The sequence below is a fragment of the Mus pahari genome, chromosome 4 (assembly GCF_900095145.1).
Source record: "Mus pahari chromosome 4, PAHARI_EIJ_v1.1, whole genome shotgun sequence".
Classification (NCBI taxonomy): Eukaryota; Metazoa; Chordata; class Mammalia; order Rodentia; family Muridae; genus Mus; species Mus pahari.
Window position 1 is genome coordinate 139,486,270 of NC_034593.1, and position 14,641 is coordinate 139,500,910.

At 45.7% G+C, this 14,641-nt stretch overlaps 1 protein-coding gene across 4 annotated transcripts in view; it reads right to left on the reverse strand.

The window, feature by feature from the left end:
• Positions 1-12,969, reverse strand: part of Miga1 (mitoguardin 1) — a 56,531-nt gene extending 43,562 nt beyond the window's left edge. For 2 of the 4 annotated variants that reach the window (XM_021196400.2, XM_021196399.2), the window contains exons 1-7: positions 12,788-12,872; positions 10,357-10,674; positions 7,872-8,049; positions 6,008-6,144; positions 3,979-4,105; positions 2,222-2,355; positions 1,140-1,263 (exon numbers count right to left, since the gene is read on the reverse strand). In XM_021196400.2, the coding sequence (XP_021052059.1) occupies positions 1,140-1,263; positions 2,222-2,355; positions 3,979-4,105; positions 6,008-6,144; positions 7,872-8,049; positions 10,357-10,455 (799 nt within the window). In that variant the 5' untranslated portion in view covers positions 10,456-10,674; positions 12,788-12,872. The other 2 variants (XM_029537889.1, XM_029537890.1) reach the window with 2 other exon arrangements.
• Between the last annotated feature and the right edge of the window lie 1,672 nt (positions 12,970-14,641).

Consider the following 14,641-nt stretch of genomic DNA (forward strand, 5'->3'; position numbering starts at 1 on the left):
CTGGTGTGTCTGAAGACAGCTGCCGTGTACTCACAAGCACTAAATATATCAATCTTTAAAAAAATAAGAAAGAAAGGAAGGAGGGAAGGAAGGAGGGAAAGGAAGGAAGGAAGGAAGGAAGGAAGGAAGGAAGGAAGGAAGGAAGGAAGGGAGGAAGGAAAGAAGGAAGGAAGAAGACAGTGGGTCTGGGAAGACGGCTCAGCGAGTCCAGTGCTTGCTGTGCAGGCTTGGGTTTGGATCCCCAATCCCCACATAAAAGCCAGGTGTGGTGACGTGTGTGTATAAGCCTTGCACAAGGGGAAAGGAGACAGGTAGATCTCTGGAGCTCACTGGCTAAGCAGGATGTACAAGCCCCCTGTTAGACCCCAGCTTTGAAACAGAAAACAACGACAAAAAACCCAGAAAGGAAGGCCCTCACAAGGTATTATCACCCAGAACTAGTTCTTACTGTCGTAGTGTGGCTTCCAGGGTGCCTTACACTGCTGCAGTGAATGATTTTCTGCAGACACACTGCCCACAAAGAGCTCATCGTTAACCTTTCTATTCAAAAACAATGCTCAATCTTAGACGTGGTTAGGAAACCCAGTATACTGATAAGAATATGGACTCTTGTACTCAGGGGGCAGAGGCAGATGGATCTCTGTGACTTCGAGGCTAATCTGGTCGACAGAGCAAGTTCCAGGACAGCCAGGGCTACACAGAAAAACCTTGTCTCAGGGGAAAAAGTCAGAGACAGCCATCGGATGGAACCCTGTGACTGGAGTTGTCAGTTGCTCCATGGGCACTCAGAGTGAAACCCGAGTCCTCTGCAGGAGCAGCACGTACTCTTAACCACTGAGCTCTCCAGCCCCTCACCCCCTCAGTGCAATCATAAATGATTTACAGAAAGAAACAATGTTAAATCATTCCTTCCTTCCAAACTCATTCAAGAAATCTTCTCATGCCTTTAATCTCCATGTTAGAGAGGCTGAGGAAGGAACACCTCTGAGGCCCAGGCCAGCTTGGCCTGCATAGTGAGCCCAGGCTAGTTAGCAAATACTTTTTCCCCTTGAATACTAAGACACTGAAGAAAAATAAATAAATAAATATGAAGAAAAAGAACATAGGTTTCAGAAAAACCACACAGAACGTCTACTTACCAGTATCATTTGCAATGGAATTAGGGTCGGATCCCCCAAGGGTAGCCTCAAACTCCTCTTGGAGACGATATGCTCTTTGCAGTAGAGCTTCAAGTTTATGGATGAATTCTGTACTAATAATATCCTACAGAGAAAAATAACAGTAACACAGGCAACTCTTACATCCAATGTTAACATTCTAAACACAGACATGCTGATTTCAAAAGAGAAGCTTAGTATGTGGACAGGCCTGGTACAGGGATTACAGGTGGGGCAGCTGAACCTCAGGGCTCAGCCGTCCATATTGCTTTTGTAAGAGAGGAAGACATGGTCCTGACAGGCCGTTTAAGTAGACTAAGAGGTTTCAGACTTTAGCATGTGTAAGAATCGCCTGGAGGATTTTTAAATGAGATTTAGGGCTCCTTGTTCTGGCCTCTGACTCAGCAATGCTCTCCAATTTTGAAATGATTGATAAAGACTCAGTTCTACCTCTGTGTTACAAAAACAATAGCAATTAATTGCATCCACTGCTTCTCCACAGCCTCGGAAAGCCAGGAAACTTGAAGGCAGGATCTGGAGAGTTGGCTCCACAGTGAAGAGCACTTGTTGCTTTGGCAGAAGACCTGGGTTTGTTTCCCAGCACCTTCGTGGCAGTTCAAAACTGTTTGCAGCTCTAACCCCAAAGGACCCAACACTCTCTTCTGATCTCAGGAGGCAGCCAGCACACTCAAGTTACACATACATACATACATACATGCATGGGAAACACTTATCTGTACAGAATAATAATTATATATGCCTAAAAGCTTGAATGGGAAATGCCCAGAAAGAAGTACCTCGTGCTGGGCAGGATCCCAGCCCTGGGGAAGCAAAGGCAGAAAATCTCTGAAGGTTTCAGACCAGCCTGGTCACATGTGAACCCCAAGCCAGCTGGGGCTACATAGTGACCCAAATCACTCTCACCAGTTCTCTCAAATCAAAACAAAATGAAAACCCAAGCATCTCACTTAGTCCCAAACTGGGAAAACAAGCAACTGTAGAACGGCCACAGAAAGGAGGCTCTTGAGTGTTCTGAGGCCTACTCTTCAGCAGACCGTCCTTACATCCACATTTTCTTCTGCAATGGCATCTCCGGCTCCCAGTTTAACAGAGCTGCAGGCTTCATCTTCAGCCTGTCTACTTCGAAAAGTCAGAGCTTGTTCCCATCGTCGTAATGCCTCTTCAAATAATTCCATACCTAAAAATGAAAAGCAGGTGACTAGAAATGAGAGCAACCACGTTTCCTCAACACGTAAGACAACCCAAGCAAGAAGCAGAAGGGGAGCCCACACTGGGGCGGCTGCTGTGATCAGCATGATGCCCTGCACAGGCTTGCAGGAGGAATGTGCTGTAAGCAGAGCCTATTGGGCCATCCTGGAGGAAGTGTGGAGGGCCAGCATGCAGAACGAAATGGAGCCAACAGCAGCAGGCTCGGGAGACTTCAGGGGGGAGCAGGACTCTATCAGGAACCTTAAAGGGCTGATGAGTTTGCATTCTGACAAGAGAATCTGGTTGCTCTCTGGCAAGGTAATGAGAATTTTGTGAGGTGGAATTAAGATATAGGGTACAGTGGGGCATGGCTTTAATCCCAGCCCTTGGGAGGCAGAGGCAGGTGGATCTGAGTTCAAGGCCAGCCTTCTCTGAAGAGTGAGTTCCAGGACAGCCAGAGCTACACAGTGAGACCCTGTCTCAAACAATAACAAAAAGATGTAATGAGCCAGGGGTTAGACTGGCAGCTCCGTGCCCTGGGTTCAGTTCTGCTTCCCAGAAGTCACTATGATAATAACAGGAGTTATTATCAGGAGTTACGTAGTCTATGTGTTCCCAAGAGCAGGAAAATACTCGGAAGTCGACAGCTTTCTGCTGTTCCCTCCCTGTCTGCTGTCTAGGCCACATCTGGATTTTTGGGTGCATTTTCTATCTACTATGATCGTCTGCTGAATGGAATGTGGCTTAACATGAGGAGAGAAGCAATGCTGAATGACAAGATTCACATCAGGTGCAGCTGATCTAATATTTCAGTCAGCCCCCAAGTCATCCACACTCAGGGAGCCAAGAAAAATACTCAGGTATGAAACACAGACTTTCTTCCATTTAATGACTTTATGGATATGGAACACAAATGATATCTAGACAAAAGGGGCCACGTCAATCAGACTCTGATAGCTTAACCAGCCAAGAATCAACAGCTTAGTGCTGGTTCGCACGCTGGGCTGAATAAGGGCACTGTAACCTCAGGTCTCCGTGTCTGGAACCTGATTCCTTCATAAGGAAAAGGGGTCTCTGAAGAAGAGACTAAGATCAGGATGCTCTCAGAAGCCACTGTACAATTACAATGGAGGGGTGTGGGCAGACGGGACATACAGAGAGCATGTGAGAAAGGGAGGGGTCAGAGTGACAAGGCCACAAGCCCAGGGAATGCTGGGAAGAGGAAAGTCACACCTTGATTTCAGTGCAAGAATTATTTTGGACTTTGGGCTCCAGCACTCTGAGTGAACAGAATGCTTTTTCCTTAAGCCCCTGTCTATGCTAACACCTCATATTGTTCTCAAGAAACTGTTACAGCTCGTGATGTTATATAGGACAGACAGAGGGACACAGGCCAACTTAAGACTACAGTTGACTCTCTGGACGAAATCACTGGTTTTGTTCTGTTTTTTTTTTTTTTTTTTTTTTTTTTTAGGTTTCTGTTTTTTTTATCCTTCACAGGCTGGGGCTGAAACCCAGGGCACTACACATGCCGGGAAAGCTCTTCGCACTAAGCACCCCCCATCCCAACTCACTCCTCTTCCCTTCACAAGAAACCTGAGGCCACACCTACCCATCAGGTACAAGTTCTCAGGTGTGGTCACAGGAATGTTAACAAGTCTGATGTCATCATCGTCTGCTTTGTCCCAGGAATTAGAATTTCCACAAGCACAACTATGACAGGAGTTAACACTCTGGACCTGAAATGAGGACCAATGGAGAGTAGTTCAATATCTCTTACTTAGACAGACAGACAGACAGGAAGACACACTGATATGTACACACAGACACACACAGACACACACACACAGACACACACACACACACAGAGACACACACAGAGACACAGACACAGACACAGACACAGACACACACACACACACACACACACACACACGAGTCTCCTAAATAGCCAAGGATAAATTTGAATTTCTCATTGTTTTTCTGCCTCTGTCCCAAGGATTGGGATTACAGGTATGTCCCACCACACCTGGTTTTTATTCAGTGCTGCAGATGGAACCCAGAGTTTCAGGCATACTAGGTAAGCGCTCTCCTGAAGCACATGCCAAATCTGCTATTGTACTGTATATTTACCAGTTATTTATATATGTCCTATAATTACAGTCCCAGTAAATTCTACCTGAAGAAATAATTCTGATTATATTCAAATTTAGTACTTATGTGTTTTTTAACTATTCTGGTCCTGTTGTTTAAAAATATACAAGTAGTACAATATTTTGAATTAATATAAATTAATATTTTCACAAAAAATCAGATGGGTATTTTATAAATCTTTCCAGTATTAGCACTTACAAGTTCTCTCTACACCAACTGTAAGATACTTAGACACTCTGCATTTTGGGATTCTGGACATTGTTAGATGATATGCAGATCTGCATCACTGCTGTTCACGTCTCCTGTCTAGTAAAGCCCACCACGCCAGCCATGCCAGTCACTGCCCCTGCCCCTGCCCCTAACTCCAGCCCTGCTCTCTGGAGCCCCGTGCTCTGATCTTTGCGTGCCTGTGGGGACTCCATTCGCTTGCTGCTGGCATCGTAAACTGAGTGTGTCATGAGTTCAGCATTGTTCTCATCAATATTTCTGAAATTTCTCAAATTAAAAGAAGTCACCTTAAAACATTTCTTGCCATATCTCTAGATTTCATTTTTTGAAGTTTATTTTTATCCTTATTTATGTGTATGCATGTGTGTCTGTCTGGCTGTTTGCACTAAACACAGCTTTGCATGGAGGCCTGGATGTGTTGGATCGTCTAGAGCTGGAAGTGCAGGTGGTCAGGAGTTACCTCCCATGGGCGCTGAGCTCCACTCAGGCCTCTGCAGGAGCAGTGCTTGCTCTTCAGCCCTGAGCCCTCAGCTCCCTGGACCCCACTTATCAAGCTTTGTGGCTCTGGTCCCTCACTGTCTTCTGTGTCGTGATCCTCAGTTAAGTATTCATTGCCTGCCCCACAGCCATAGTGCAGGAGTGGCAAGGCTGGCTGAGCGAGAGCAAAGGCATGACTGGTCCCCTACAGCTGCCTCTGCTAAGAAAAGCAGCCTTAATGCTCGCTCACTGGGGAAAACGTGCCTGAAGCTGAGGGTGCCAGGGCTACAGAAGCTGAGGTCTCTGGTCCTGTTCAGCTTCACAGAACTGCAGGTCTGCAAGCCTCTGAGAGTCTAGGTGCTCCTACTCTGCCAGAATCTCGGCACTGGGCATAGACTCAGCCATCCTAGCTACTCAGAAGGCTGAAGCAGCAGAGTCACTTGAGCCCGAAGAGTACAGGGCGAGCCTGAGAACATGAGACTTGTTTTCCCAATTGTTGGAATCACAGGCATCAGCTATCATATCCAGCCCAGGAAAACATAGGCCTGCATCTACCTCTGAATCAACAGCATCACATCAAGGCACTATCACAGGACCAAATGGACCAGAGCCCTTAACACACTGGAACCAACAGTGGAAGGAAACAGACTTAACCAGACTGTCTCCTGAGCTTTTCCCATAAGACAAAGCAGCACATATGTGATACTTAAGCTAGTCAGAGATATGTAAGCAAAAACAACAACAACAACAACAACAACAACAACAACATATGCTCTTCTTACAGAGCCCAGGCTCTGGGCAGAGCCCGAGTATCTGCTGAGAAGTCCTCCATGCGGGTAGTTGCAACACTGAGACCCTTTGTCCTTGGTGGAGCTTAACGACAAGGTCAAATTCTGCCTACTACTGGAACAACTCGAACCTGGGAAACAAACACACAGACGACAAAGGCATCAGCAATCCCAACAACAGCTTTCAGGCAAAATTTCAAGTTATATCCATTCAGAATGATGTTTAAACGTACTTTATTCAAGAATATAAATCATTAGGTGTATACGTTCTTAAGATATACATTTCTAATGTTTGTAGTTCAGCTAACTAATCAGATTAGGGCAGTTTTGAAATGGCTTGCTATAACGAGTGCAAAAGTATTAGCAACTACCTCACAAACTGTCCGTTTCAAAGGCAAGCATGTCTTTCCCTGAATCACAGCTACAACTTCCCCCCCTTAACTGGCTTGATCTCATGTACTTTTGGCCAGCTTATGCATTGAGCGGTAGAACAGATGTTAAGTCTAGCTTCTCGCAGCGTGACAGTTCAGACCCTTCTGGTTTCAAATCCCAGTACACTTAAGATACATGACCTTGATAATTTCTTCATACCTTGACATAGGGTAATTTAGTCATGTTACTATTTTAATACATAAGTGAAAAGAACATAGAACTGTAGTTGTCAATCATATGACAGATATAAAAATTAAGTAAAATGCTGAAAATAGTGCCTGTCTGAAACCTAATAAAATCTCAGTAAATAACATATAGTGAATGACTCACTATGTATGTGGGATGACTAAATCACAAAACCATGAAATACACAAAAGAGTAAACTACTCAGAAATGGAGCTTGGTCAAGGAAGTGTTATCACGGTTACTTTTAATTACTCTGCATGGGCCGGCCCGTGCACTAGAGGGAGCTGAGGGAGTCACAGGACACTTGTCAGAGCCCTCTCCTCCCACCACAGGCTGCCAGGCTGAAGGTGGCACTTTACCCACTGAGCCATCTCATCTGCCCCCAGGGAATTATTTTTATGGCTATAATTCAGCATATCTCTTGTAAAGAATACAGATCCTTTAATGATCAGCAAGTCTTCCAGAACTTTTGATAATAAAGAAACAGACAAACGTATGCAAAACAAGCATGGTATTGCACACCTGTAATCCCAACACTCAGAAGGTGCAGGATGAGGGTCAAAAGTTCAAAGCCAGGCTCAGCACTCAGGAAATCTGAGGCCAGCTGAGCCTATGTAAGACTGCTTAGAGAAGAAAAAAAAAAAAATCCCACAAATGGGAAAATCACAAACACCATAAGGTAACAGATAGAACTCAATGAACTTCAGTATATTTGTACAAATTTAATAATCACTATGTTTCACAAATGACTTAGAATGGTATTGTCATACATTATCTAGTACTTAGAAAAGACATTGTGAATATAGCACCACAGTTTTGTGGGTTTTAAAAAAGATTTTACATTATTTTTAAATCACGTGTATCTGTGTGTGTGTGTATGCGCCTGTGAGTGAGATGCTGAGGCCAGGTCAGATCTCGCCGCCGCCACATAGGATGCTGAGACTGGAACTCAGTTCCTCTGCAAGAGCAGGTCTCAATAGTGCCCGGGCCATCTTTCCAGCCTCCACAATTTTATTTTTCTATGTAATTTATTGACACACATCAATTTTTAGTCGATATACTTAAATGTACATGGACTTGTCAGTAATTACTTCTGTGCCCCAGGACTCTGAGTGGCTTTACTGTGTTGGTCTTGTCTCCTCTCTTTCTGACCTTGCAGACCTTTGCCCCAGCTATGACACACGGCATCTCGCTTGCTCCCTCACAGGTCTAACCTTGAGATCCTCCCGAGCCTGCGTACCTCTGTCCGATGCGGCTCTCCTAGTGTGCTCCAGGAGGAAGTGCTCCGGTCCCCAGGGTAGCACTTTGCCCTTCTGTTTTCCCCGTCTTCTTTTAAAGTGATGGGCCAGAAAAACCACAGACACAGCACTCACTGCAGTCACCATGAAAAGCTTCTTAGCTACTGGTGAAAATTTGATCTGGAAAAGATAGTTAACAAAACCAAACAAAACAACCCTCCATATAACTGAGTCTTTTATCTACAGAAATAATTAAATCAGATTATAAAGCTGGGCTCATTTTTAACATACATGTCTGGAATTTTAATCAAATGTAAGTTAACTTATTTCTAAATACTACAGGCATAAGTTATTTTATTCATCAAGTAATCAAAAAATGTTCTTAGAACCCTGCTATCTGGACAATTAGAAAAGCTAGAACCAATGCCCTCTTCTGGTCTCCACAGACCAGGGCATGCACATGGTGCCCAGATATATGCACAGGCAAAATAAAAATATTTTAAAACCAGAATAAAAGATACTAACAACAGAGTAGCGACCCATGGAACGAGAGGAAAGGTCAGGAGAGTAAATACTTGTAGGAGAGCCCCCACAGTGAAACCAGACGGTGGCACTGCCAAGGCAATAGTATGTATCAGAGCACTGTCTGTGGAAAACACCACAGCAGCTCTGAAAACACGAAAGGAATTAACGTGATTCTGCTTCTGAAAAAAATCATTCTAGAGAGACCTGGAAGCAGGGCATTCCCTCTACTCTGGATTTTTTGGTCCCTGTGTGTGTACTTGGGGACAGAGAAAAACATCAGCTGTCGCACCCCCCACCCTCCAATGTCTACCTCTGAACCTGGAGCTCACTAATGTGGCCAACCGAGCCAGTCACAGGCCAGGGTTCACAAGCATGCACTAAGGCTCTTCCTATCTTTGCCTCCCAATTGCTCCCCCCTGTGCCTGGCTTTCTTGATTTTTGTTTTTTGTTTTAAAGTGTGGATTCTGGAAGTTAAATCTGGGTCTAGTGTGAACTGGAATATCTCTTCAGGAAGTTAAATTTGGGTCTAGTGTGAACTGGAATATCTCTTCAGTCCCGTCCCCTCCCCCAGCTCTGCCTCTGGAGTGCTGTGACCACCCGGATGTCCAAAAGCACAAACTTGAAAACATTATTTAGACCTCCGTGCTTAGAGCAGCATCACTCAAGACGGCTAAAACAACTCAAGTGGCTCCCAGGTGGATGGAAATACATATCCATACAGTTGAATATTACTTCCATATAGAAAGGCGCATTCCAATGTGTGCTACAATGCTACAATGAGCCTTGAAGATTATTAGGAGCAGGAAAGTACACCAGATATAAAAATGTCAGGAACAAGATTAAAGGGTATGTCTGCAGGACTGTGAAAAGCAGCCTGGTTCCCGGTCAAGCACAGGCTGGGAACCCCGGTGAACCTGAGGGGCAGCAGGCGTTCTGCCCTGCTCCTGGATACCACACTCCTGACACAAGGCTGCAGCTCTCCATAATTCTGTGGCCATCAGTCACGTAAGGGCAACGCCCCAAGCCCCTCCACAGGTAGAGGACCTGACCACAGATCAAGTAGCCTCAAGACAGATCTCCATGTTAATGAGCCACCTAAAGGCCTGGAGGGCTTAGCCAACTAAGCTTTCCTTCCCAGACTCTCCTCCCTGCAAAAGGTATTTAACCCCAGGCCTGCCCTGAGAAAGTGGGGTACGGTTTTACTCATCGCCACTCTCCTCCATGACAATAAATGACTTAAAACCATGGACTATCTCTTTTCATCGGATCCACCATGGGGAGCAATAGAGCAGGCCTTCCTCTAAAGAGCCTCCCGAAGAAGGGCTCTCAGCACTCCCAGACATGGCCTCCACCAAGCAGAGCCAACCGCTGCAGAACAAGCCAAGGACTCTCTCCCTGCAGGCCCCAGCCAGAGCTCTCCCCTCTTTCCCCCTTAGGCCCCAGGGCTAGATCCAGCCTGCAGGCCCCCACTCTATTCTCAGTTCTTCCAGGGCCTCCAGCAGCACCTGGGGTGCCCAAGAATCTAAGAACCAGATGGTCTTCGCCTCTGGCCTCCGTGCAGGCCAGGGGACCCCCAAGTTAGTTCTGGCAGTTCCTGAGACCTCAGACCGTGCTCTCCCACCCACGGAGTGGGGTTCAGAGGCTTCGCATAGCCTGACACCCGACCGGTGGCGCCGGAGTAGGGTAAGCACAGTCAAAAACTTGGAGAGCCCAAGCCCCAAGCAGACGGGACACCCAATAACCCAACCTATGTCACCATACCTGCCTAAGAAAGGAAACTATTTAAAGTACTACAGCCCCTGTGCTGTGTGAAAACCTCAGGGGCTGGGGATGTACCTAAGCAGCAGTGAACCCGCTTAGCAAACTGGTTTAAATCACTAGCACCACAAAGCACAACAACCTCAAGTGAGCGAACACTACTGAACAATATAAAGTGCTATCCAAATTCACTTTGATGGTTACCTGGGAGAGAGAATGATACCAAGACACGGGGAGAGCAAACACTCTAACTGCGTACGTCTTCAAGGAGAACTGTGATCTGCTGATTGTCTCTTCTGACATGTCGCCTCTGTCCAATCTTAATTCAATGAAACAGGGATTAATCAGCCACAGGGATTTCTGGCTGCTTTATCCATGAAAGACGCAAAGCTAAATTCTTGCTGAGTATGGTGCTGTATGCCTTTGCGCCCGTTTTTGGGAGGCAGATCTCTGTGGGCTTGAGGTCAGTGTGGTCTACACGGCGAGTTCCGGGCCAGACAGAGATACATGCTGAGACCCTGTCTGGAAGAAAAAAAAAAAGGTAAAATGAGAGAACTGATTCCTCAGATGCCCACAAGAGCACCCAATACATAAATATAATAAAAGATGTTTAAATGAAACTAAATATTTAAACTAAAAATAAAATATTTGTAGTTAATTATGCATGCATGATACCATAATGGAGCTGGAGCTGTAATTACTGATTACCAAGACAACAAAGGAGAGCATGAGGTGTGTTTATATTCAGTCTTGACCAAAGCTAACCGGCTAACTGACGAGAGGAGGGCAGAGTTAACTTTCAGATTCAAGTCATACATTTCCCTTAGAAAATGATAGGTTCTGCCAGCAAGTAGAATGAATGAGAACACGCTGTAAGCACACGTCTATGAGCACATGTCTATGAGCCCACACGTCTATGAGCCCACACGTCTATGAGCCCACACGTCTATGAGCCCACACGTCTATGAGCCCACACGTCTATGAGAATTTCACGAGGAAAACCGTTACTTTGTAAACTTAAAAAGAATTACAGTGGGAGGAGGCATTAGGACAACCAACTGTCCTAAAGCAATGGTTCTGGACCTTCCTAATGCTGCGACCCTTCAATACAGTCCCTCATATTTGGTTGCGGTGACCCCAACCAAAGTTATTTTCTTTGCTACTTCATAACTGTAATTTTGTCACTGTTAGGAATCATCATGTAAGTTACCTACGAGGGGGTCACCAGCCCCAGGCACGGAACCACGGGTTAGAGTCTGGGTGTCTACAGAATTACGAGTTCTCTGTTGTTAGTGCCCAGTTGCTCACAGAAGATACATTTATAAAGTACAAATCCACTCACAATTGTATGCATTCATAACTGAGAACTACTGTAGAGTAGTGAGACGGGTCAGCGGTGAAGAGCACCGGCTGTTCAAGACCCAGGGCCGATTCTCAGCACCAACATGGTGGCTCACAACCATTTTTAACTCCAGTTCCAAGGAATTCCAAGCCCTTTTCTGGACTCCATGGATATGTCGTACCTGGTGCATGGCCATACATGCAAGCAAAACACTCATATATTTAAGGGAATAAAATCGAAAATAGCAGTGACAAAAAATGCTTATTTGAACTTGGCACAGCATTTTGCTCAAAGAATCTTGACAAATCTTTATTTCTGAATTCTAGATATCTCATTTCGTTTTACTGAAAATCTCCAAGGAAACATGATCATCACTAGCTGACAAACTTCCAAAGTAGGCATTCCAGTTTCTTACAGAAGTATAATGAAAATAAACATGAAAGCAGTCTTATGACTATTCAAATTTGTAAAAGAAACCATAAAACATCACTGAAAATTATTTCACTCTCTGCATGCCATTCCACACTCTGCTAAAAGTGTCATCAACGGAGTTTTCATTTTTAACATCCTGAAATCGTATTCTACAGCTCTGACTCTAAGAGCAAGAAGTGAACTGCTACTGAGCCTTTATGACAGGAAGCATGAATTTACACAACTTAAAGTCTGAGGATGTAGAGACACACACATACACATGCACACATACACTGGCAGGCCTGGAATCACTAGGTAACCAAGAACGACCCTGAATCTCTGATCCTCCTGCCTCTACCTGCCCAGTGCTAAGACCACGCGTGCAACAACTCCTCTTGTTATCTGAGGAGATATTTCAATAAAAGTCGTTACTAACGATAACCTGGTAACAATAATTGCCAGTGAGCTCTATGTAAAACCAAGACGGCTAGTGGTCACGCCTATAATCCCATCACTAGGGAAGCTGAGGCGGGAGGATTACCACCAGCGGGAGCCCCCGCGTGGTCTCTGTAGTGAGTTCCAGACCCACTCTGTTGGGTGGCAGGGTGAGACGCTGACCGAATAAAAACAATCATGCTAAAAACAAGATGTCTGGGCGGCTCCCAATAGAGCAGGTGCTCAAGAATTCTGGTGAGCGGGCGACGGCTTCTCCGCAGACGCCCCGGGACGCGCGTCGTCGGCACCCAGGCGGCTGCTCAAGGTCCCCGCCGCCCGCGCCGTCCCCGTCTCCGTCTCTGCTCACCCCGTTCTCTCCGCGCTGCGGGCCCCGCGCTCCGAGCGGGGTCGTCCCCGTCCCGCCCGTCCCGCCCGTCCCGCCCGCACCTGCGCCTCCGCCGCCGCTGTCCCCGGCCCGTCGCCCGCTCCGCCCCGCGCCCGCCAGACCAGAGCCTCCTCCGCTGCCCAGTCGCAGCCCGCACCTTGCGGCCTCTGGCTGCGGGAGGCGGAGTTCTTCCGGGGTCACGACGCAAAGGTAGGGAAAGCGGAGGGGCCGCGGGCGGACTGCGTGAGGGGCTACGTGAGAGGCCGCTCCCGCCATGTTTGTTCAGGGCAGTGGGCTCTGGCTTAGCCTGCTGCTCAGTTGAGAATGGCAGCCTTTTATATATAAACCTTATCAGAGGAGTTGGTAACTTCTTAGGAGTATAGGACCGTTCAGAAAATCTGATTAAAACGATGGAGTTTTTCCTCTATAAAAATGGCCAGAGCTAAACATTATTTATTAAAGTAAACATCACAAACACACACCGCACACGGGTGCACAGACGCGCGTGCACGCCTTTTTGAGCTCCAGAAACCCATCGTGGATCCCAAATTAAAAATTTCTGGCTTGGGAATGTAGGTCCGTGGTAGAGTTTGTGCTGAGCATTTATGAGGCTCTTTAATTAATCCACCAAGCAACCAAGCAACTTCTATCACAGCCCCTCAGCCCTCAAGTAAGTGAGGGGAACATGTAGGATGAACGGACCATCTATAAATGATGCACTTATTATTATTTTAATTCTTTATTTTTTTAATCTCCCACTAAATTTAGCAACCTAATACTAGCAATGAAGTTAAGAATTAAGTATTCTAGATTGAGGGTTAAAAATCAAACATCCGAGCTCTGTGGTGGTGCACACCTTCAGCCCTCCGAAGGCAGAGGCGGGCAGATCTCTGTGAGTTCGAGGCCAAGCCTGATCTGCAAAGTGAGTTTCAGGACAGCCAAGGCCACACAGAAAAAATCCCATCTCGAAAAGCAAACCAAACAAAAACAAAAGAAAATATCAAACATTAGGGATCTGGCTCAGTGGTTAACAGCGATTGTCTCTCTTGTGCAGGACTCAGGTTAGAGTCCCACTGTCCACAACAGGCAGCTCACAAGTCTGTAACTCTGGTTTCGTGTGGAAATAATGTTCTCTGCTGGCTTCAAAGGGCACCTGCACACATGGTACACTTACAAACATGTAAAATGCATTGTCTCTCATCAAAGCAGCCGTTGCACCTGTCTAAACAGCTGCATCAGCTGACAGTGTCCTGGAGTCGCCTACCCAGCAAAGGCCAACCAAAGAGGTGGGGGGGGGGGGTGACTTAGGACTTGGTGGGATATGCTTAGAGCACTGACATAATCTCAAGGGGAGAATTTCTGAAGAGGAGATTTTGCCCTGGTGTTGTATGTGTGTGTGTGTGTGTGTGTGTGTGTGTATATATATATACACATTATATATATATATACATATATATATAATTATATATTTATTATATATTATATATAGATTATATATAATATATAATAAATACTTGTCTCATGCCTCTTATAAGCTTTACATATTTCTATATACTTATATATATTTCAAATATCTTCTTCTTCTTCTTCTTCTTCTTCTTCTTCTTCTTCTTCTTCTTTTTAAGACAGCATCTCTGTATAGCTCTGGCTGTTCTGGAACTCTCTCGGTAGATCAGGCTGGCCTTCAAATCACAGAGATCCACCTGCCTCTGCCTTCTGAGTTTGGGAACTAAAAGCGTGTGCCATCATGCCCAGCTCCCAAATATTCTCATTTTGTGAGCTAGATTTCTGTTTATTTATTCTGAGACAAGGTCTTATGTATACCACACAGTTCTTGAATTCTCTACTTAACCAAGGATGACTTTGAACTTCTGATCCCCCTGTCTCCAACGCTAGAGTGCTGGAATTACTGGGGT